This window comes from Falco peregrinus, chromosome 4 (assembly GCF_023634155.1).
Source record: "Falco peregrinus isolate bFalPer1 chromosome 4, bFalPer1.pri, whole genome shotgun sequence".
NCBI classification, from domain to species: domain Eukaryota; kingdom Metazoa; phylum Chordata; class Aves; order Falconiformes; family Falconidae; genus Falco; species Falco peregrinus.
The window spans coordinates 110,638,854-110,661,335 of record NC_073724.1 but is presented as its reverse complement, the minus strand read 5'-3'; the positions used below and the strand labels follow the sequence as shown (position 1 = coordinate 110,661,335).

At 38.8% G+C, this 22,482-nt stretch overlaps 1 protein-coding gene across 5 annotated transcripts in view; it reads right to left on the bottom strand.

Annotated features, from left to right (window-relative positions):
• Nucleotides 1–567: 567 nt before the first annotated feature.
• Nucleotides 568–22,482, bottom strand: part of SLC36A4 (solute carrier family 36 member 4) — a 112,530-nt gene continuing 90,615 nt past the window's right edge. For 3 of the 5 annotated variants that reach the window (XM_005230535.4, XM_055802063.1, XM_027777001.2), the window contains one exon: nt 568–5,365. In XM_005230535.4, the coding sequence (XP_005230592.1) occupies nt 5,058–5,365 (308 nt within the window). In that variant the 3' untranslated portion in view covers nt 568–5,057. Of the gene's footprint in view, nt 5,366–19,688; nt 21,728–22,482 lie in introns of those variants that run through there. The other 2 variants (XR_008746852.1, XR_008746851.1) reach the window with 2 other exon arrangements.

The window sequence follows — 22,482 nt, the reverse complement described above, 5'->3', positions numbered from 1 at the left end:
TAGATCTCCAAATGCGTATCCAATAACTGGTGAGAACATGAAAGATTATGCTGCCATTTTTGTTTCCAACTATTAATCAAATTTAAGACAGAAACTCCAGAACTTTCATATCGGTTCCTCCATATCTAATTATCCAACACTCCATACTTAAAGGCCAAGTCCATACCAAGTATGTAAAAGCTTACCCAATTTTTAAAAGTCTGCCATTTTCTTTGCAGTTCTCCAGATGGGAACTGGAATTTCAGTGGAAACTCCTGGATCCTTTTGCACATTTAGAAATTAACTCATTTACTAAAGCACCTCTAAAAAGATGCAGTAAGCCTGACTTTAACTGTGTCATCATGGAAAACCTTGGGGTGGAGGTGGGATTTTTCAGGAGCGACTATGTGACTTTGAAACTAGATCTATTATCAATGACAAGTCAGTTCTTGAGCTTGTCTGACAGTCTCAATTCAATCGCTTGCCATTCCTTGGAAAACTTCAAAGACAAATTCTGCATTAAGACAGCTATTTCTTCTACTGATGTAGTAGTGGTGTGACAGGCAGGATAACAGTGAGTTAGCAGGGTAATATTATTGTAGTCTTTATTGATACAGATAAGTTACAGAACATTAGGCAAACCCACCCTCTTATTTGCCCAATATTTGAGGATGAACAGTTACAGACAAGAAAATGATCCAGTTACTTATAGTGCAGCTAAAGATTAAATTACATTAAAACAGTTATCAATATTATATTGTAAAATATAATTGCGTGTACTTATATATATATACAATAGCTTTCTGTTCCTTGTCAGGAACATAAGCCACTCACTCATATTTTTCAGTTGAATTTAGCTTATGCTAAAGTACATTTCCATCTTAAATATATAGTAATGTAAACCATACCTATTAAATCTCTCAGTTTCACTTAAATTGTGATTTATATTACAGTACTTTAAAAGCTGAATGAAGACTCTTATTCAGAAGAGGTTTCTGACAGAATTTCCTATCTTTTACATCTTTGGCAATGTTTCACAGGAACACTGTTACTATTCAGACTTAGTAGTTTTTTACTACATGGTATTTTCATCTTATTTGAAGGAAGATACTCTGATTCCTGACTCTTTCTGTTTGAAAGAGCAGGCCACACAAATTCACTGCGTGAGTGTTAACATAATGAAAATCCTACCCTCTAGAGGAAGATCAGCATTGTGCAAAATATACCAATAAACATTTTAAAGATTCAAAAGACACAGTGTTGTAAGACATGGCAACGCTGGCCCATTGCATAAACACATTACTTCATACCTGCTCAGTCAGTGGCAATACATCAGTCCGGAAAGCTGCTCCTTGACAGGCTGCTCCCTGGTCAGACACGGCAGTAAGATGTGTAAGGGTTTGTATTCGGGCCAGGTTATCCAGAGTTTGATGGCTAAGATTAGATTCCTCAAACCTGTTGAGCGTCTAAACGAGCTGCCTGACTTTCAAAAAGATATGCTGCCTTTACCTGGGTACCAAAACCCCCTGTTTAGGTTCGAGGTACCCAGTTCAGCAAACCTTCATTCATAGTACTAGACCGGTATTCACTTGCACCAGCCAAAAATCACCACCAAACTCTGAACGGGTCAAGTCCTCCTGCACCCTGGCAGAAGCACCTTCCCAGAGCTGCTCTCTAGGACACAATGCAGAGTAGATAACATGAATGGACTTGACAGTTCTTCATTCTCCAAACATACATGGGTTAGAAAGATGCAAAACTAACAGGAAAAATAACTTGCATTTAAATCCTCCGGTCCTATTAAAAATGTTCCATGCAGAAGTATTTAATGTCAAGTAAAATATGCTGCACATAAATATATTCTATCAGTGTGTAGTGTATGGTTTAGGTAAACATTCATTATGAATCAGATGGAAACACTTAGATTCGATATCTTTTAAAAGAGCTTGAAGACTAAAAAACCTTTAGGATAAAAAGCTGGTTACCTTTTGCCTCTCTGCTAACCACCTAGGTTTGCTCCTCTGTGGCACTTTCAGAAGAAAGGTTAATTCTGTAGTATTGTAACTGCAGACACTCAGCCCTTTAGAGTGCCTGCCAAGTATTTAACTTTGTCCATACTAAAAATAAAGCAAGAGCATTATGCAGAACTCTTGCTTGAACAAATACATGCAGTTTGAACTATATACTACAACGGAACGCCCTCATCAATATAAAGATGAAAGTGCTCAAATACAGTCATCGCATGGTATATGACTAGCGAAATATTCTGAAGACAAAATATAAGTACAGATATATCTAGCAGTATATTACTCTAGCACTGTAGTGCCAAATAGTAGATTACCAAATGTTAGATTTCTGAGGAATTTACTGAAGGCAAGCAATATGAATATATGTATGAATATAGTAGAGAGGTTTTAGCATACCCTGACTCCTGGGAGAATACTGTAATTAAAAATATTCCTTAGAAAAAGGAGTTTCTTGATAGTAAGAATGAATATATAAATACAGTTCTATTACTGTACAAAATATAGAATGTTTTTAGAAAACAAAACCAAAAATATAGATTTAGCATTTGGAGTGAAAGTAATCTATGAAGCGTAAGCCAGAAGGTCAAATACAAACCCTGAAAATCAGGATTCTGGCTGGGGACTCAGCACGCAGTCTTGCTGAACAAAATTATTTTCTACCCAACTTATCAACTTGTTCTTTTTTTCTTCTAAAATAGACAAAAAGCAAAAATCCATCAAAGGCGTGTTAGATCCTATTTAAGGCAGGACAGAAGAACGCGAAAATAATTATTATATGTTCCAACAGAAATACAGATAGGCAGTCTACAGGCTTCTAGCAACAGGTTAAAAAGCTTACAGTATTTTGATACAAATACATTTATATTGATATAAATACATTTGTATACTTGAAAACAAGGATAAAGAAATGGTCTAAAAAATGGGTCAGGACAGCGGTTACCAAAAAGTACAAAAATAAACGGCTTGTCATTTGTGGTGTTGAATGGTTTTGCATCACAAATGTAATATTGCTCTGATAAACAACATCCTGTAACTTTTCATTCAAAATCCAAACAGGATATATGATTACTTTCTAAAAAAAAAAATCCTATTCTCACATGTATACATTACGTCTCATATGAACTGTACCTACAAAGTACCAGTAGCTGAAAGCAAGTCCTGAGTCACTTCTTCAGACAACCTCCAGGCAGGTGGTGCGCTTGAGGAGGAAAGGGCTTCAAAACAGACATCCTCGGTGCTCCCCCCCAGCTCACAGTGCTGTGAAATCACAATTTCTTTCACAAATAACCCCTAGCTTCTATGTATGAATGTATGGGACAAGCTCCGCTCTAGAAAGTAGTGTCGCATCCTTTCCTTCCTCCTACAGAAATTAACATCATGAATCTTTAAGCTGCTCTGGACAGTCAGACCTTTGTGGCTCTACGGAGCATCACAGTTGCCATTTCCCAGTAGCAGGGGTCTGGCCATGCTGAACAGCTCACAGTACGGGAACATATAGTAACAGATCATATAAGATGGCAAGAACACTCCTAACTAGCTACCTTTTGGTCTAATAAAAGATGCACCTTTACCTCTAAACCTTACCTTACAGTCTTGCCCGTTTGTCAGCTTAAATCTTAAGATGGTCAGCATGAAAAAATGCTTTTGTACTTACTGACATGGAGCCCACCACCAGCAGTGGTCTGCTGTAGTAACCAGGGAGGGCTTGGTCCTTCCAATTGCTTGAAGAACGCCCCTTGGAGCCAGTGTGAAAAGACTGAGTAAGTGTGTCCCGGTTTCAGCTGGGACAGAGTTAATTTACTTCCTAGTAGCTGGTGCAGTGCTGTGTTTTGGATTTGGTGTGAGAACAGCGTTGGTAGCACACTGATGGTTTTGGTTGTTGCTGGGTGATGTTTATACTCAGTCAAGGACTTTCCAGTTTCTCAGCCCTGCCAGCAAGAGGGCTGGGGGGACACGGGAAACTGGGAGGGGACACAGCCAGGACAAGTGACCTGAACTAGCCAAAGGGTGACCTGAACTAGGAAAGATACCATGGGGCATCATGCTCAGTATATAAATGGGGTGGGTGGGGTGGGTGGCTGTTGGCTGGGCATGGCTCAGCGGGTGGTGAGCCGCTGTATTGTGCGTCACTTGTTTTCTTTCCTCCCTTCCCTTTGGATTTCATTCCCCTGCCAGCCTCCCTCCTTTTCATTATAACTGTCATTGTTAATATTATTATTGTTCTTTTGGTTCCATTTTATTTCAATTGCTAAATTGTTCCTATCTCAACCCCTGAATTTTACATTCCTTTCCGATTCTCCTCCCCATCCCTCTGGGTGAGCGGGGAGTGACTGAGCAGCTGCGTGGTATTCAATTGCCAGCTGGGGTTAAATCACAACAGAGGGTCACAGGTTCTGCGCAGAGCACTCCGATTCCAGACACACTGACTCCCAGGAACCAGAGCCAGGCAACTGCAACTACCCAAACACTTCTCCATGGCAAACGTCTAGGTTCCCACAACAGAAATTAAAAACACAGCTGCTCTTTTTTAAAATGAAAGCATCTCTGTTCACTGGGGTGCAATTCCCCCTGTCAGAGACAGCCAAGAAAAGGCCTATGCATCGCCGAGCTCCCACTCCAACCCCTACAACGGAGTTGGAGGGAAAACAGTAGTGACTTAACAGACTTGCTGCCTGGTTATGATGAATGGACTGGCTTCCACCTCTTCTGAAGAGGAAAGCATCTTGACTTTTTTATCTTTATAAGAATTCTTCTTTTTTTCTTGTAAATAACTTACAATCATATTTCCTTCCTATATTCATGTATATATTTTAAATCCTGACATCAACTCAGTTTTTCACTAGATAAGGCAGAGGTTGAGAGCACATGGGGTTATTAATTCAGGTAGCAATGGGAAGGAATGAAGGAAAGAACAAACAACAGAATGAGGAAGGGCTGCATGTTATCTTTCAAAAATTTATGTAAAATACACTGGAATATGTCCCACACATAGGTCTGCCATCCATCTAAGAATTCCTGTCAAGGAACAAAATAGCTCACAGCACCCAGTTATTACTTTAAACCAGTCACCAAGTCTGTAGCATTTAAACCCACAGAGATGCTCTCTGTTGAATTAACTAGAACTGTGGATGTAGGATAAATTATTTCTTCAACTGTCACATACGTCCCTGTTAAAAATCCAACAACTCCAATGACAGCTATAAAAATGTCTTTAAATATCATCCATAAACTTAAGTTTTCCTTGTAGAAAGTGAGAATTTCAACCAGAGGTGGCAGAATCAGTGCCAGAGTGCTGCTGCTGACAGCTCCGACAAAAGAAATCACCAGGTCTAGGCGAGGGATCAAAATCGCTACAGCACCTAAAACACAAAAGTAACAGTGGCTTCAGATTTAATATCCTCATGAAAAACAAAACTGCAACACACACATAATCTAGTGGCTCAGGCTTTTTAAAAAGTTCTATCATTCACTAGTTTTCCAGCTACAAGTGGCATCCTCTATACAGATCAATGCATGTATTTGTAAGATACACCTTCGTACTCATGTGAGATACTCAGTTTTGATTCTGAATTTTTACACAAGCTGGCAGAGCTTCAAGCTAAGGTGTTCTTGTACTTAGCAGGTAAAAAATTCTGGTGCACAAATCGTAGAGAAATGAGAAATATGAAACTGTATGGAGCCGTTTCAGTTTATTAGTAGTTGTTGGGTTTTTAAGATGAAAGAATAAAGTTGAGGAAGAGCAGGGCAAGGGGCTGTTGCATGCTGCCTAGGAGACAGTGGACAAAAACGCATCCCTATTAATTATTATATATTACTAATAATCTAAAAGTGACATAAAATTATTCAAAATGAACCAAACTTGTTGGTCACTTGGCAGTCTCATAATCATTTAAATCACTTTTACCTACAAACTTGCCTCTTGAGAAATCTTGGTCTATACAATTGCATTCAGTTTCTAAATGCTACTATAAGAGTTGCCCGCTTAACTAAATGAGAATTTAGCTCTTCCAAGAGATGAGTCTGAACACAAGACCCACTAAGCCTTTTAGCATGGTATGGCTGGTCTCACCACCTGAAACTGTACCATTCATAGAAACAGAATCCACCATGCTGGGCAACAACCACTTCTGGTTTTAACCCCTTCAGCGGGAAAGCCTAGGCAAGGGACCCTGCTATTAACTCAGATACGCCAGCCGACATGTATGTTTTGAGTCCTTTATTAGAAACCAGCTTTCAAAGGTTAACTGAGCCCATGTCTCCATATGATTCACGGTACGTCATAGAATCACAGAGCGGTCAGGGTTGGAAGGGACCTCTGGAAGTCATCTTGTCCAACCCCCTGCTAAAGCAGGGCCACCCAGAGCAGGCTGCACAGGATCACGTCCAGGCAAGTTCCGAATGTCTCCAGAGCAGGAGACCCCACAGCATCTCTGGGCAGCCTGTGCAGGGCTCTGTCACCCTCAAGGGAAAGAAGCTAGTCAGGTAGAACCTGTTGTGCGTGCCCATTACCTGTCGCTGGGCGCCACTGAAAAGAGCCTGGTCTCGTCCTCTTGACTCTCACCCTTAAGATACTTGTAGACATTGATGAGATCCCCTCTCAGCCGTCTCTTCTCCAGGCTGGAGAAGAGATCCCCTACCTTTTAGAGCCCTAACCCAAGGAAATGTCTTTTTTCCCTTCCATGAATATATCGCCTTCTAGCTGTCAGACATTAGCGTAAACATCCGCAGCATCTGCCTGCTTGCCATTTTCTATCGGTTCTCATCAAGACAAGGAAGGAAGCAATCAGGAAGAACGCCATTCAAGCCATGAAAGCAGGCACTGTGAATGCCCAAACAATATGGGATGAGTGCTCAGACCAGAACGACTGGCTAGCATGCTTGATATTTGTACAGCAATGCACAGTCCATAAGTAATTGAAAAGTGCAGCTGAAGTATTTTGGCAATGACTGGTAAGACTCTCAGCTAATGAATATGTTGAACATGTTCTTCTGAAGTAAAAGGGAGGGCTGCACATTTATTATCTTGCCAGTTTAATAGATGTAGTGGGTGTATGCATTAAATATAGATTTTTCAACTTCTGTAATAGACTCTTTCAATTCTACATATGTCCTGAATTTAGAAGGTACTCATTAATTTATACTTCATAGTTTTGTTTGAAACATCCTGCTTTAATACAAATAATGAGAATGTTTTTCATATTTTTTTAATTGGACCCCCCCTGCAGTTCATAATTGCTTCAGGTTACAGAAAAGCAAAATGCTGAGTGTTGGTTTGGATCTCATCAAATGTTTGCCTGGCTCATATAAATTTATATGAATCTGGATATTGCTGTGGGAGGAAGGTTAGAAACGTGTTTCAAGGTTTTAGTTAGTGTCTTATTTATCCTCTAATAAACAAGAGAAATACAACTCATGTTTATTACCTACCAAAAAATGTCCTCAAGAGTTAAGAAAGTTACCCAGTCCCTAGAAGTAAACAAGGGGCATTTCTGCAGGTAAGGAGCCTGATTTTCCCTGTCCTGCATGGGTTTTAAAAATACAGTGTCAAGAAGGAATTCTGAACCTTTATCAACAGTCATGAAACCTTCTGGTTCATAAGCTCTGGGAATCTCAACTGAAGAAATAAGCTACACAATATTAATAGTGTAAAAAATTACTTTCCAGATAGTACCAGATTTTAGATTTTACCTAAGTATTCAAACATAATTCTGACAAAAAACCCCCAACAGGTCAGCAGTATTTAAACATGTACCTCAGAAGAAAGGAAGTAATAGGTATGTTACCAGATCAGTAGTATGGCCCAAGCAAATTGTCCTAACAGCAGATTTTATAAATATGCATGGTCAAAAAGACCAAGGGTTTCTTAAGTATGAGAAATATTGGCTGTTACTAGGAAGTGGCAATTTCAAATAGTTGAAGAGCAGCATAACTGTCTCAAGCAGTTTTCTTCAAAGGCAGTGACAGTGCTGAAGAGGTCCCCGTTCTGCAGGAAGTCAGCGCGTCCTGATCTTTGTCCACTCTTCCAGGACCAAATCGGATGACTGGAGCATTGATGTATTAAAGATGGGTGTCCGACACACATACAACTTTCCAAAAGCATAAACCAAAATTGTATTTTTAAGAGGCAGATGCCTACAACAAGAAGAGAGTCCCTTCCAGGAAGAAAAAACGCCTCCAACAAAACATTTGCCAAAGAATCCTGTCTGTAGGCAAAACGGCACTTCAAAATGCCAGCCCGAATCCTCCTTCCTCTTCTCGTATCCCAGGCTATGCTCTCTGTCCATCCTTCCCTACTGCAGTAGCCAGTCAAACCGGCATCCTCTTCCGTTCTCCCTACTGCATTGTCTCCTGGATCCCCTCCCCTGCTGCAGCACCTCCCCGTTTTCCTCCAACTCACCCCTCCTTTTCCACAACACTCTCCTCCACATTGCCCGATATTTTTTTTTTCCTTTACCTGCTAAGAGAATAGAAAACCATTTCTCTGCTACAGACTACTCCAGACGGCTTAGCAGCTTTGGGTGCAAGGAGTTTATACGTGCAGGCTGGGCAACTAGAAAGTCAATATAGCTATGTCTTCTCAAGTGGCCGTTTGAGCAGGGGATCCGTGTTGTGTTTTCTGTGTAACTGTATTTGCATGCTCTGCACAAGAGTCATATCTTCCACCTTGACTTGCAGGCAGACAAAACAGTGCGGGCTATACTTCAGACATCAGCTGGACATTGCAGACTTACTTAAGAGAACCACAAGAAATCATTTGTCTCTTTCATAAAAGTAACATGTTACATCACAATTTAAAAAAACCCCACATTTTAAAAACGAATAACAAAATCTTAAAAAATTTAGTATTTCAATAAAAAGCTGTTCATTTAAATAAGTAACAAAAAATAATGCCTTCTCTGAGAGGTCCACAGTGAAAACTAAACTGTGTATTGATACATAAGTACAAAGGACTATGAGACCTGTAGATACCTGTAGTAGATACTAATCTGAAAATAAACTAATGCAAATAATCACTTAAGAGCATTTATGAATAATTTACAGAGCTTTGCACACAGGTAGAAAGGAATCTACATATTGATGGATGCAGTTTAAAAAAAAAAGGATTTTGTATAAAGACCCTGATACTATGTAATTGTGAATTAGAAAATTATTTTTTCTGGCTAGAAAGGCTAATTAACATAGGGTTTGAGTTGGTGTTTGTTTTAGCTATTAAGACATCAAAAGACTATAAGATACATACAGAGGATAATTTAATTAAAAATTATTTAGAGTCAGTCTTGACCAAAAATAGTTTTCTTAACCCAATTTCTTAAAAAGCATGCTTTTAAATACCAGCTCAATCTCAAAACTAAAACTGAACAGAAAAAGGAACAAAGCAGAAGATAAACTGCAGTTATACTACGAAGTGACAAATTCTACTTTCACACTGGAGAGAAAAAGGGATACAGCTTGCATGCAGGACAGCCATATACATCATATGGTTTGGTTTTATTCCCTTTGGAATGAAAATCTCTTTTTATCATCATCTTCCTGCAACATACTGAATGCAAAGACAGAAACTACTTCACGTCATTTGCCCTCACGCTACAACTCACTGTTTATAAGTGCTTTGTCCTGTTAGTGGAAAAAAACCTAGAAAGACCAGACTCATACAGGAGAAGATGGTTTAAATATCCTCACCCTTCACAGTGAGAGGTAATCCAGGACTCTGCCCCGACACACAGCAGAGCCCTAATAACCAGTTAGGGAATGGGCAGGTCCATCCCTTCCCAGAGCCCTCCGTTATCAGTTTCTCAAAAATGCGTAAGTAAATTCTGTTTTTACAGCAAGCACTTTGCATCAGAGATTTCAAAGCTATTTACAAAAGGGTTTGCATTTAGTCTTTTTATTCCTTATGCAGAAAGATGCATAAAGAATGACATCAGACAAAACAGCAATTTAATGGGGGCACCGAGTCCAGTTTTCTTAATAGATTACCTAAAATACCAACAGTCAAAGCTAAGGATTGGTTAATGCCACTGGTATGAGAGCCCCCTTCCACAACAGCGCTCCCCCCATGCTCCACTAATACATCTCTCCCCAGTAGCTGTCTGCGTTTTACACAATCCCAAAATTCAGGTAGTGTAATTTGTTCAGGCTTCAGTTTCCAGGACCTGCACCCATTTTAAGCAGAATTCAGTGTCACAACAATCCCGTGCAGGAGGAGGCTGCATGAGCAGTTACAAATTTACAGGGACAAGGACGGAGTTGCAGTGACGGGGCTATAAGGCGATTCTTCCCACCGCTCACCTCCTCAGGACTACTAAGCATGACTTGCTCACTCCTAGTCAAACGTCAAAGTGGTAGTTACTAAACTGCTTGGCCTCCTCATCCTGTTCTTTCTGCCCCCCATCAGATCTTCAGAATTAATGCCTTTTTACTAAGCACGCTTCTTGGATGCCTAGTAAATGCATACAGCAAACCAGGCAGCGAGATGCTACGGAAGCTCATCACGCTGCAGGTTGCCTGGAGCTGCAACACCAGGTGATCTTCATAAAACCAGCAAGCACAGGTACGTGGCACAGCACATGCTGGATTATGTGCAAATGTGGGTCACCGTTTAATTAACTACAAACCGTGGGCTCACAAATGACATCAGGTTGGACTGTTACATTTGAAACATTGTATTTATCCATTTGTCTCTGCAGTAGACTTATTTGAGCTTTGCTACCAATACTTTTTCATAGAAATTTTTTTAAACATACTTCCACGAAGTAATGTAAATAACTGCTATATGGAGCTAGATTCAACAAATGAATGTAAAGCACACAGCAAAACTCATTAATATTGAGCTCCAAATGGATTATCCTAAACCATTACAGTACTGACACTGTTGACACCACCACTCGCTCTCCTTTAGACATGTGAATCTATGGACCCACCAGAAATGAGTCTGCAATTAAACTTCTGTACTCTTTGTCTCAGTCTGTTAAAATAAATTGCAACTCTCAGACAGCTGAAGGCCTCCCAAAAGCACAAGCAAAAACTGCTATTTGCTCATCCAAGGACAAGACTGGTTTTGCTACAGGGAGCAGAGGTGAAGTAAAATGTTGAGAGCAGCAGCTAAACCTTGAGGAGCCAGCCATGCTGCTTCTGATGCTGCTGGAAAGTCATCTGTTGCTCCACTTAGTGTAATCACTCTATACTCCCCAATCGTTCTCTTGGATGCACTATGTATATCAAACTATGTCACAGGAAGGTAGGCAAGTGAGCCATGGCTACTTTGTTGTCTCGTAACAAAAACAAGACTCAGGCAATAACAAGTTAAAATAATTTTATATAAAAAGTTTGTCTTGCCCTCACCCTTGAAAATAAAAATAACTCATTATATACCTTTTATGTATATATCATATATTTACAGTGAGCAAAAATGTCATTAAGATTAAATTGAACATACTTAGCTTCAATCTGAAGCTACTGTACTTAGCTCCATAAACACTAAACATGTATGAGTATGTAGCTCCATAAATACTAAACATAAATACTAAACCTATGAAGGAGAAACATTGCCAAAGACACCTTTAAGGGTCCTATTTCATAATTAAATTTTGCATTTCTTTATTAAAGATGATTAAAGGAACAGCTGATTAAAATGACAATAAATATCTATGTTACTGGAATCCTTTTGTCAAAGTAGAATCCATCAGGATGCCATAAATTGTAACAATTATCTCAGATAAATTATCCTCTCTAATTATCATCTAAGGACTAAATATTTATTAAACAACAGATTGTTAGCTCACCCTCCTTCCCCCATGTTTTAAATAAATTATAGAACAAAGAGATTCTGTTCTGGATAACTTTAATAAAACTTCTGAGCTAAGAGGCTCTAACCTGTGTTTGGGTGGGGTTGTATGTGCTACAACTTCCATTAGCAAGAACACATTAATTCGCAAAATTTCAAAACAAGAAAATGTATCAGACCAGCTTGCCTCAGGAGGGAAGTCATGACAAAGCTCTAACCTAAAAAAAATCAGCACAGAGGATATGGAAGCAGGGATATGCTACAGAAGAGAAATTTAGAGATATCACATGGACGTATCTGGATGGTCTCAGGAAAGCTGAAATTCAGATGAAGCCAAGGGATGCCAAAGGCAGTAAGAAGAACTTTTAGAAGTTCTTGGTAATTGGTAATTAAAGGACATTGGTAATAAAAGGCTGAAGGACAGCGTGAGCCTGCTGCTGAATGGGGTGTAGGGCTTGGTGACAGCACACACAGGTGAGGCTGAGGTACTCAGCGCTGCCTTTGCCTCAGTCAGCGTCCCAGCCCCTGCCATCACTGAAAGAGATCAATAATTGCCATCAGTGGAGGAGGACTGAATCAGCAAATACTTGAGAAAACTCAAACCACAAAGGTATACAGAACATGACAGGCTGCATCCAAGAGTGTTGAAGAGAACTAGCCAGTGTCCTTCTAACACCGCTCTATGTTGTCTTTGAAAGGTCATGGAAACTGGGGGAGCTCCCTGGTGACTGGGGGAAAGGAAATGTCAAGAAAGGGCGAAAGAATAACCCAGGGTAATCCAGGCAAGTTAGCTTCAATTTGGTCCCTGGAAAAATCATGGAGCAAGTCATCTTGGAGCACTTTCTGGGCATGTGAAGGAGAAAAGGGTGTCTGGGAACAGAAAATGGATATAGGCAGGATAAGTCATGCTTGACCATCCTGATTTTCTTCTCTGGTACAATGACTGGGTTTATGAACGAGGGGAAACCAGTAAATACCATTTACCGCAACTTCAGAAGTCTTTGACACTGCCCCAATACTCTTGCATCTGGATGGAGGGAAACCAGATGAGTATAAAACTTACTGGACAAAAAGAACAGTGGTTAATGGCTTATAGTCTACCTGGAGGCTGGTAAAAATCCTACGGCTAGTAAGGAAAGTAAAAGTTTCCTGTCATTGATAAAAACATGAAATGATCACTTAAGATGACAGGAATGATGTTCTTTAAGCCTAGAAAATGAGAATGCCCTTACTACAATACAAATGTCTCACAAAAACATCCCTGTAGCACAAAGTCGTAGTGCTGAAAGTGGGCTGATAACACATTTAAGTCCATATTAACTTAAATCATTGATATTTAATCATGATTCAAAGCTGGATTAAACTGATATTTTAACACTGATACTTCACAGGGTATTTTTTTTTTTTTACAACGGCTTAAAAATATATCCATTATTGCTTATTTAAATAATAGCAGTGCTAAGTATCTTACAAATCAAATACTTAAGTCCTCAGAGAACTTTTAGCCACTTTCAAAGGGGAAGTCACGCTCTGATTTCATACAATGTTAAAATCTTTTCATAATAAGCAAATGCTTGGATTTTCACGTAGTTTTTAAGTATCTGAGTTGGCCTGCTTATTTTGGGCTGCAAAACCACAGAGCTTTTTGGTATGATCAGTACCTATTGCATATGACACGTACTATATTATTACCAACATGCTAATAAATAACTTAAGAATTTACTGCAACATATCAAAAGTAAATTAAAAGATAACGCCCACAGGGAGATAACAACAACGCTGTGGTGGGATGACCAATGCATTTCCAAAATAATGCTTTGCAACAGCTGGTGTCACAGGCATGAGTTAGCTGCAGCCTGCTGTGTTGATTGATGATACCGTAAAAACAAGCTGCCAAGTGCCTTGGCTTCCCAGAGAGAATCACGTGCAGTAGCTAGTTGAGGTTCAGCTCCCTGTGTTGACAGGCTTAGGCAGATTAAATACTGAATTATGGTCTGCAGTCCAAATCCATCAAAAAAAAAAAAAGAAAAAGAAAAAAGAAAAAAGCGGTCATCTGCAGATGTTTTTAATCTTAATTTGTTGACATTTCACCTTGCAAAGTGAAGTTGGGAGAGAGCAGCTTGCTTTGTTACATAGGAAAACTCAACTGCCGATTGCTTAGTGGCTTCCAGCTCAGCGGAGGGAATTTCAGGCACACATGTGTCTGAAGCACCGTCTTCTCCCAATGTCAAGCCAGCTGCACTTGCTGCAGGGCTGGGGCTTGCTGCACTGGACACTTTGCCAGATGTCTGGAAACACCCGCTGTGTGCTATGCATGCCCAGGAGAAGGGATCATCCTCCTTAGCACTCATTCTTAATTTTCTGTGACCCAAGTGAATCAATACCCAACATAAATATGTGACTGCATATCATAAACCTGTACTGCCACATACTGTCCTTTAGCCGTCATTTTCAAAGAGCCCACCATCATCTTTCCAGCTTGATGGGAGAGGGAAAACAATCACCTAGTGGTTACACCGGGATAGGTGGACTCAGGTTTGATGTTCTCCTCAAGGGATTGAAGTTTAAATCCAACTTCCAGTGCCCCAGACGCTGGGTTTGTAGGTGAAAACTATAAAATTACCTTTCAATTTTTTTTTTCCTAAACATAATGCTGTTAATTATGTTACCCAAAGAAATCTGCCAAAAATTTTATTTTATTCTTGATTCAGAAGATTACTCAAGCTATGTCAGTTTTGGTTTAGGGGGTTTTTTTTGTTTCTTTTTTAAAAGATCCCCGAATTGCTGATTTACTGAAGTTCTGTCAGAATTCTCAGAATTTCTGCAGGGTATTAAAACACAACTCCATTTCAACACTTCTGAAGAAAAGAACACGCTTATAAACCTGTGTGTGTTGTCAACATACAAATGATATAGCTGTAAGTGTCACTATGGCTTCTAAGGAAGCAGTTTTCTGAAATGAACATGTTTTCTACTGTTCCTAAGTTCAGTAAACTGAAGTTATATTTCAAATTGACTTTTTACTTAAGGATGAAACAGTTTAATTTCCTGCCCTATAACAGTCAACATAAAACAGAAGGCAGCCTTCATGTCATGAAATTTTCTCTTAAAACCAGTACTTGTGAGGGCCAGTAATTTGACAGATCTGCACAGGCTGTAGTCACAGGCTGTAGCTTGGTCAGAAACAGCAGCACACCAAATAAGCACTTACCTGAGAAGGAAAGACAGCAAAGGAGCACAAAGCATCTTGATGGACTACAGGCTGAAAATTAACATTTTCACAGTCCATCAGGGGAAACCCAGTGCAGCTAGTTTAAAGAAATGGTCAATGAAAGTTATTTTCAACACTCTGTTGAAAGTCTATTCAACCTCAGAACAAGATGATCTCTCAAACAGCTTATAAATCCCCCACGGTTCTAATGTTTGGGATTGTAGGTCCTGTAATTTTGTATCTCCATAAGCAAAGGGCATGCACCATATCCTTAGAAATAAAGCTTTTAATCCGTGCACAGGAAACCTGTTTTCAGTATGCTTCACTTGCACTGGGTTGTTCAGTAGCTTTGGGCATATCACAACAGCAACAACAGTGAGTTCCTTTGTAAGGCCCTTCATCAGTGACAGATAAAAACAATATGAAAATAATAATAATAAACTTTAGCATAACTGCAGTACCTGTTAGAGCTTTAATACTTATTCTGGAACTCTGATACCAAAGAGCTCTACTCTTACTTGTCCATGTACCTACACAATAAATGGTAAATAAGAAACTGAGCTTGTGTTACATCATCAGGCACCTTTTTTTTTTTTTTTTGGCTAACCTCAAATGCTCTGCATTCTATTTTTGGGGTAGTTTTCTTCCTATACCAAACTCTACCATAATCTTTTGGTAATGCTTTTAAGCGGACAGTGAAATGATTATGTGTAAATAATACTTTATAAAGCAGCATGGACTCCCACAGGATAAAAGGCAATACTAAATATCAAACATAAGCTATTACACTGCACTATAATGCTATTTTTTAACTAGCAGGCATTACCACCACCGCTGCCAACACCCTTGAAAGCAGCAGTAACCCAAAATAAAAATGGTGCCTGCTGGGAGCATTCCAAATAAAGATGCAAAAATCTGGTAAGTCAAATGAGTATGCTTCCAGTTATAGCTCATCGGAGATGAGTGTGAAGCATGGCACTGATGTCTATCCTACAGCTCTGTAGATAATCATTATCTAATTGTCTGCAAGGGGGGAAAAAAAACCCATAAGTTTTTTTCCCCAACAGTTACTATTGAGTTAATATTTAAACTCAATGTCCCTATCATTCTCAAAAAAAAAAAAAAGTGTTTAAAAGTAAGATTTCAGATAAAAGTCATTAAATAAACTTTAATTTATATTAGGTATTATTATTTTACTTAGCAGTATAATTAAACAATTACCGATTAAGAGAATAGGATTTTCTTTTTTATTGTATAAACTGTTCTGTTACCCTGAAGTTCAATATCAACATAAAAGGACATGTGAAAGGAGACATAGAACATAGGCATTGGCTTCAATTCACCTGTTTCAGCATGGGCTCATATTAGACATAGCTTTTAGAGAACATTCTCCCTTGAACTTCGGAAAAAATACCATGTTTCAGTACTGCAGGAAAAATGGCTTTATGAGAAAGCCTCATCCCTCTGAAGAACATAAGCCAATTCAGACAGTCCCTCAAAACCACCATGCTTCTTTTCAATTAGCATGAGCTATGTGATGGTGACACCCAGGGATAGCATCACTCATGGCGCGATCCTGGCTGTCTGGGACAAAGGCCCGCTATGGAGCTGGTTTGCTGCTACACACATCCACAAGTACTATCACTGCAGCTAAGCTGAGCACCTAAAATCCCACTACTCACATGAATCTCTTTGGGACCCTAAAATCTCCATGTTTACGCCCCTTCCAGACCTTGAAACAAAGATCTATTTTGGTGGTGCTTAATATTTTCTTGTAAAGATGAGTCCAGCCCAATATCCACATCTCAGAGAAGTCAAGCTTGCCAGCTCCCATTGCTCAGGACAGTGTTAAGCATCAAGCTAGAGAAGTGTCTGGAAAATAAGTATCATCTACCCTCTTTTTAAACCTGTGCCCGAGAAAATACAAAGGGTATAAGATCAAAATGATTCCCTAGCCGAGTCCCCTGATGTCCTAGGCCATACGTTAGATGTTGACACTTTACTGACAGATGCAACACAAATGAAATTACACTACACACTTATTTATACAACATTGTACATACATGTACCTACACTTGGGTCACCTAAAACAGAGAGCCCCTTACAGACCTAAACACCATCCCTGCTGGGAGCATACACTACCTCCACAGGTGAGCAACCTCTGTGGCCAAGTACCCTTGACACTAGAAGTTTGTGTTTTCTAATATGAATTTGTGTGATGCTAACCTCCAGACAAGAAACCTTTGCTGTCTGGCCTTGGTGATTAAAGCTCTATCCACTATCAGAAGTCACTTAACCATTTCTTTGGTAAAGACAATAAGCTGAGTTTTGTAATCCTCCTTCGATCAAGCCTACTTTCCATCATCTTTTTTTGTTGTAGACTGTTATTAATGTATGACACTCCTCTGCCTAAAAAACATTAGTACTATGTCCTTTCCTCAGTCACAACACCATACTTTGAGTTCAGGATCAAACACTTATTTCCCTTGTTATCCTCCCTTTCTTCTTAGAATGCCATCTTCCCACAGATATATAAAACATTATTCAAAATGCTTGTGTGCTATGTGTTCATCATTATTGTTGTGTTGCTCTTTGTATTGTCTGTGCAGTCTATCAGCTTTAACTCTAATTTTCAGATGATGGGCAAAAACACCAACTAGTGTCACATTTAGTACTGATTCCACTAGACAGTTCTTTAAAAATAGCCTGAATTCTGTATCTGGCCTCAATGACAGCTTCTTTATGAGATATAATCACTACTTATTTAATCTGAAATGGTTACTTTACAATGATAAATTACCATAATTTTGTGTGATGATAACCTAAATTTAAATCTGTCTCTTTATAAATTATTTTAAATCTAGTAATCCCACAGAAAAAAATAATCACATTTAATTGGAAAGATCAAGTTTGCATAAAACTATTTTGATTGCCAGCAATCATATATTCATCTTTTTCTTCTAGCTAACAGACTTCCAAAATAATGTCCTTTTTGCATGACTGTTAACACTTGTCACTTCCTAACAGCAATAAAAGCAAATTTCATTGTCACATCATTGCTAAGATTTATTTTACTTCTGATAAGCCCCAAATTAGCTGTCTTAATTAGATCAACTAACAAAGACAACAAGAAATCCTGAGAGTATGCAATACCATCTCCATACTCTGATACAAATGCTTGCATTACCTAAAATTATTGGAATGTTCTTGTGGAAATTACTATGTACATTGGCTGTCTGTGGTCTTTGCATTACTAAAGATAGTGTAACACAAAAACGTGAATTACGGTATGTTTGAAATTCATCAAACCCCTAACTTTTTACTGTCAAAAACATTGCTGCATTGACTTCATTGTTACCTCTGGATCACACTGCATTTACAATGTAATAAACAAATTTAGAGTGCTTTTGTTAAACAAAACTAACCTTGTGGGGTAAGTACAGGAAAGATCTTACACTGCTTTTTGTTGCCAAAACATTGATGTGGATGCTGGAGCACTGCTTTACTCTCAAATTGAGGGAGCAGTTTATTTCTTGCCAAGAGCTTTCTAGACACTGATTTAAGGATGTGATTATAACCATGGAGTTAGAATATTGATCTACCCATTGTCAGTACAAGAATTAATTTAGAAAACAAGTGAATTATTAAGAACATAAAATTCCCAGAAGTTTTTTCAATTAGAAGAGATGATACTGCTGTTTATAGATCAGATGGGGAAGAATTTACTCTCATTAGTTTTCCTCTAAAGAAGTCGGGAAAGAAACAAGAAAAAGGAATTATGAAAACTCACAGAAGAATGGTAATATCAAACTATACATAGAATGGACTAAGAGGATTTTCCAACGTAAGTGAAAGAAAAAGGATGAAAAAATATAGTAGATGTGAATCTAACTAAAAGGGGCTTATGGCAAGGTAAATCAGTATCGACTGTTGCTTTTGCGGATAAACAAAAAAAATATGGTTGGATTATTCTTGAATATAAACAGCATGTCACAGAAATTCATTATTTTATAGGTTAGGCACAGCTGAACACCACAGAGCACTGTGTAGGAGTGTTAAATGTGGTCAGAAAACACAGTAGGTCAAAATTTTGTTCTCAGCCCCATTAGCGAATATCTGTACCTCGGTGGTAATGCTCTGTATTTGTGTAAATACAAAATTTAGCGTGTACCCCATGGACTAATTTACCCAGTATGTTTATTGGGTAATTATAACTAATTATTAAAGTGTTATGTATTTTTGAAAGTATTTTTTAAATTTGCATGTTATATAATGTAGATTTATTATATAAAAAACCCCTAACTTCTGTTACTGCAAAAAGGTATAGCAAGAAATATGTACTTAATTGCAGTGAATATGGAAAGATTAGGCACAAATTCAAGACTGGATTGCTTTTACAGACTTCATCTCAGTGAGGTGTATGAGATGCTCTCCCAAAGACCTTGAAGGATTTATTACAAATGAAATTAAGAACCGTTTTTGTACTAAGAATGCTCAGATTTTTATCCCTCTCTTTTGTTATCACAAAGTATCTTACCCACTTCCAAGGTAAGTGATTCTTTTTGGATTAAGAAAGCCCTTCAATGAGGAGAAAGAGTGAATGACAAGGTCCTATCCAGCCTTTCTGCTTATGTCATGAATTGATCAAGTATATCCACATGAGCAGAGCATACAGCCATTCGTTCGTAAGCATCTTCCCCTTCACAGCAAGTTGCAGTGTTTCAATAAAGCAGGGAAAGGAAAATCCCATAAAAAGAAAATAAAACAGTAATGTGAAAATGCAACACTGCAAGGATGTAATTCATTTAAATATGCTATACATTCTTACTTGATTTTGCTCTGACGTTTTAAGGCTATGTACTGCTGTTATGACAAGTGATCTTTAAAGTCCCAAGTCATAATGAAGTCATGAAGGACTTAATTCTCATCCTGTTCCATCTTTATCTCAAAATTTCAAGTCAACTTTGCTGCCCGTTACACACAGTAAGTGTAGAGGAAACAAAATAAATATGTAAAACTTGCTAATTTTTAATGACAGCAGTTCAGAAGACACAAGAAGCTGCTATCACCCAGCCATTGCTCTCCAATGCTTTATAAAACAAGACAGACATCTGAAAACCAGTTGTGAGGATCAACTTATCAAGGCACCAATCTTGAATAACACTAAGACATCATTAGTATTTTAGCTTTTGTGCTTATTTGAAGCACTAAGCAAAGAAAATGCCTGGAGTGATTAATTCCAGCTATGAAATATTTTTTTTAAGAAACAATTTAAAGCAAAGAAATGTTTCACTTCTCTTGAAAAGAAAAAGAAGCACTAGGATGCCTGTATACAAACTAGCAGAAAAGTTGTACTTCAATGGCCCCAAGTATTTTCTTTATTGCTAATTGTTTTCAATATACAGTGAAAAAGCTCTCAAATATTTTTCAAGAAATGCTTTCCCTACCTTTACCCACTGCAATCTTCAAAAGGCTTACTTGCAATCTACCTATCATTCCTAGGGTCTTGACAGAAAAACTGCACATTTGACTTTGCAAAACGATCTATCAGTGCATGAGGAAAAAAAAATTCCACCATCTATATAAATTAGGAAATTATTTTTAAAATAAAAACCTTTTCTAATTAGAAGTCTGCATTCAGAACCTCCTGCTAGTTGCAACCCCACCTTAGCAGCAGATGTCCTGCTGGGGCTCATTTCAAAAGACTTCCAATTGATTTCTGAAATTTTTTCTCTCCATATCCATTAAATATGGTATTTCACTATTCAAACTTTAAATCCTCTCTCATGTTAACCTAGCAATACAGATGGGAAAGAACAGTTTTCACTCATTTTTTACATAAGCTCACACAACACTGCTGTCCATCGGAGGTGCTGACTGGACTTTCCCCGCCTTCTCCAGGAAAACTGTCTGCTCCCACCAAGCAGCGCTGCTGGAGGAATGCAACCGCTGACTCCCTGGCACTCTCAAACGTGGACCAAATCTTACCTAAGTATCCCTTGTCGGTTCAGTGATACCCAGAGTGCCGCACGCACGTAATGCACAGAAGGTGTGTGTCAGTTCTTGTGGTGGGCTGACCCTGGCTTGTTGTCTAGCAGCTATTTTCCCTGCTCTTCTCAAGCCCTTCTCCCTGCGGCATTGCCCCTGGAGCCGGCTGGCATTGGCTCTGGCAGCCATGGGGGGGGCTGCCCCCCAGCCCACCAGTACTGACACCCGGCACAACTCTCCAGTGACCCTTCTGCATGGACAGCATCCATAGCAGGGAATCCACTGGACCACAGTTTGCCTCTACTTGAGCCACAGTTGAGTATCTTGCCAGTCTACTTACAGGTAGGAAAAATAATCACCACTAGAAAATTAAAACCACATGTCAACAACTTGTAAATACAAAATGTATCCAGATTTTCTTCCTTCTTGTTCAGGAGTGAAATCTTTCATGTGCTGCATGTAGCTAAGACATTAAAACATGTGTCCATCAGTGCTTGAAACATTTTCCCAATCAGTTAGCTGTACCAGTTCAGACCATTTCCTTCGAGCTTATTGTAAGGACAGCATAAAGAGAAATGAAATTCCATAGACCATAGCTGGCTAGTGAATCTCTTCTCATCTTGTTTCCTTCTTTGAGTTAGAAAGCAATCCTCCAAAGGACAAATGGTTTCTGTATGTAAGTTGCAAAGACTGGTAACAGCATCTCGTAGCATTTTGCTCCACATTTTACATACATTCCTGAAGTGAAACAAACACTCTCAATGTTTTTTGACAATACTTTTCAAATTTCTTTCCTCACAGAATTACTTTGCTCCCCAGCCATATTTGTTCCCTTGCTTTGTGGCTTGCTTGATAGTTCTTATTTATAGCACATATCTGAAAACAACCCAGAATTGTATCTAAATTGCTATCAAAAGTATATTAAGTAACATCATAAGTCTCCCTATTAAGTACTCGATAGACTTCATTGTCAGTTACTCAGAGGAATTTATTTGAGCAAATACTGCTCAGCTGTTGTTCCTGAACATTTCTGTACTTACTTTTTCCCAAAGCTGAACTACTCTTTAACTAAAATGTTTAACTTTACTGAGCTACCTCCTCAACAGGAGAGGACAACGTTCAGCATCTTCCAACTTACTAATTAGCTTTCATCTCTCTATTGGCTACATAAATATTCTGCTTGCGAAGAGGAAAATTAATTAAGGGATTCATTGGCTATCCCATCCTTCTTTAAAGCCAGAGCCCCAGGGAAGACCACTTGACCGAACACTCATGTCACTCCGGGCTGACTGAATGACACTGAAAATACAGATACAATTTTGCAAGAAAGGGAAAACAGTTTGTGACAAATCCCAATGAAACGAGGGAGAAATAAGTATGAAAGTTAGGTTTCCCTTTCCTTAACCCATATTCATAAGGGCATACCACAAGAAACACAGATCCATTCAGCAGCACAAGTCTGACATGATAAAGATGTATGAGATACAAGAATT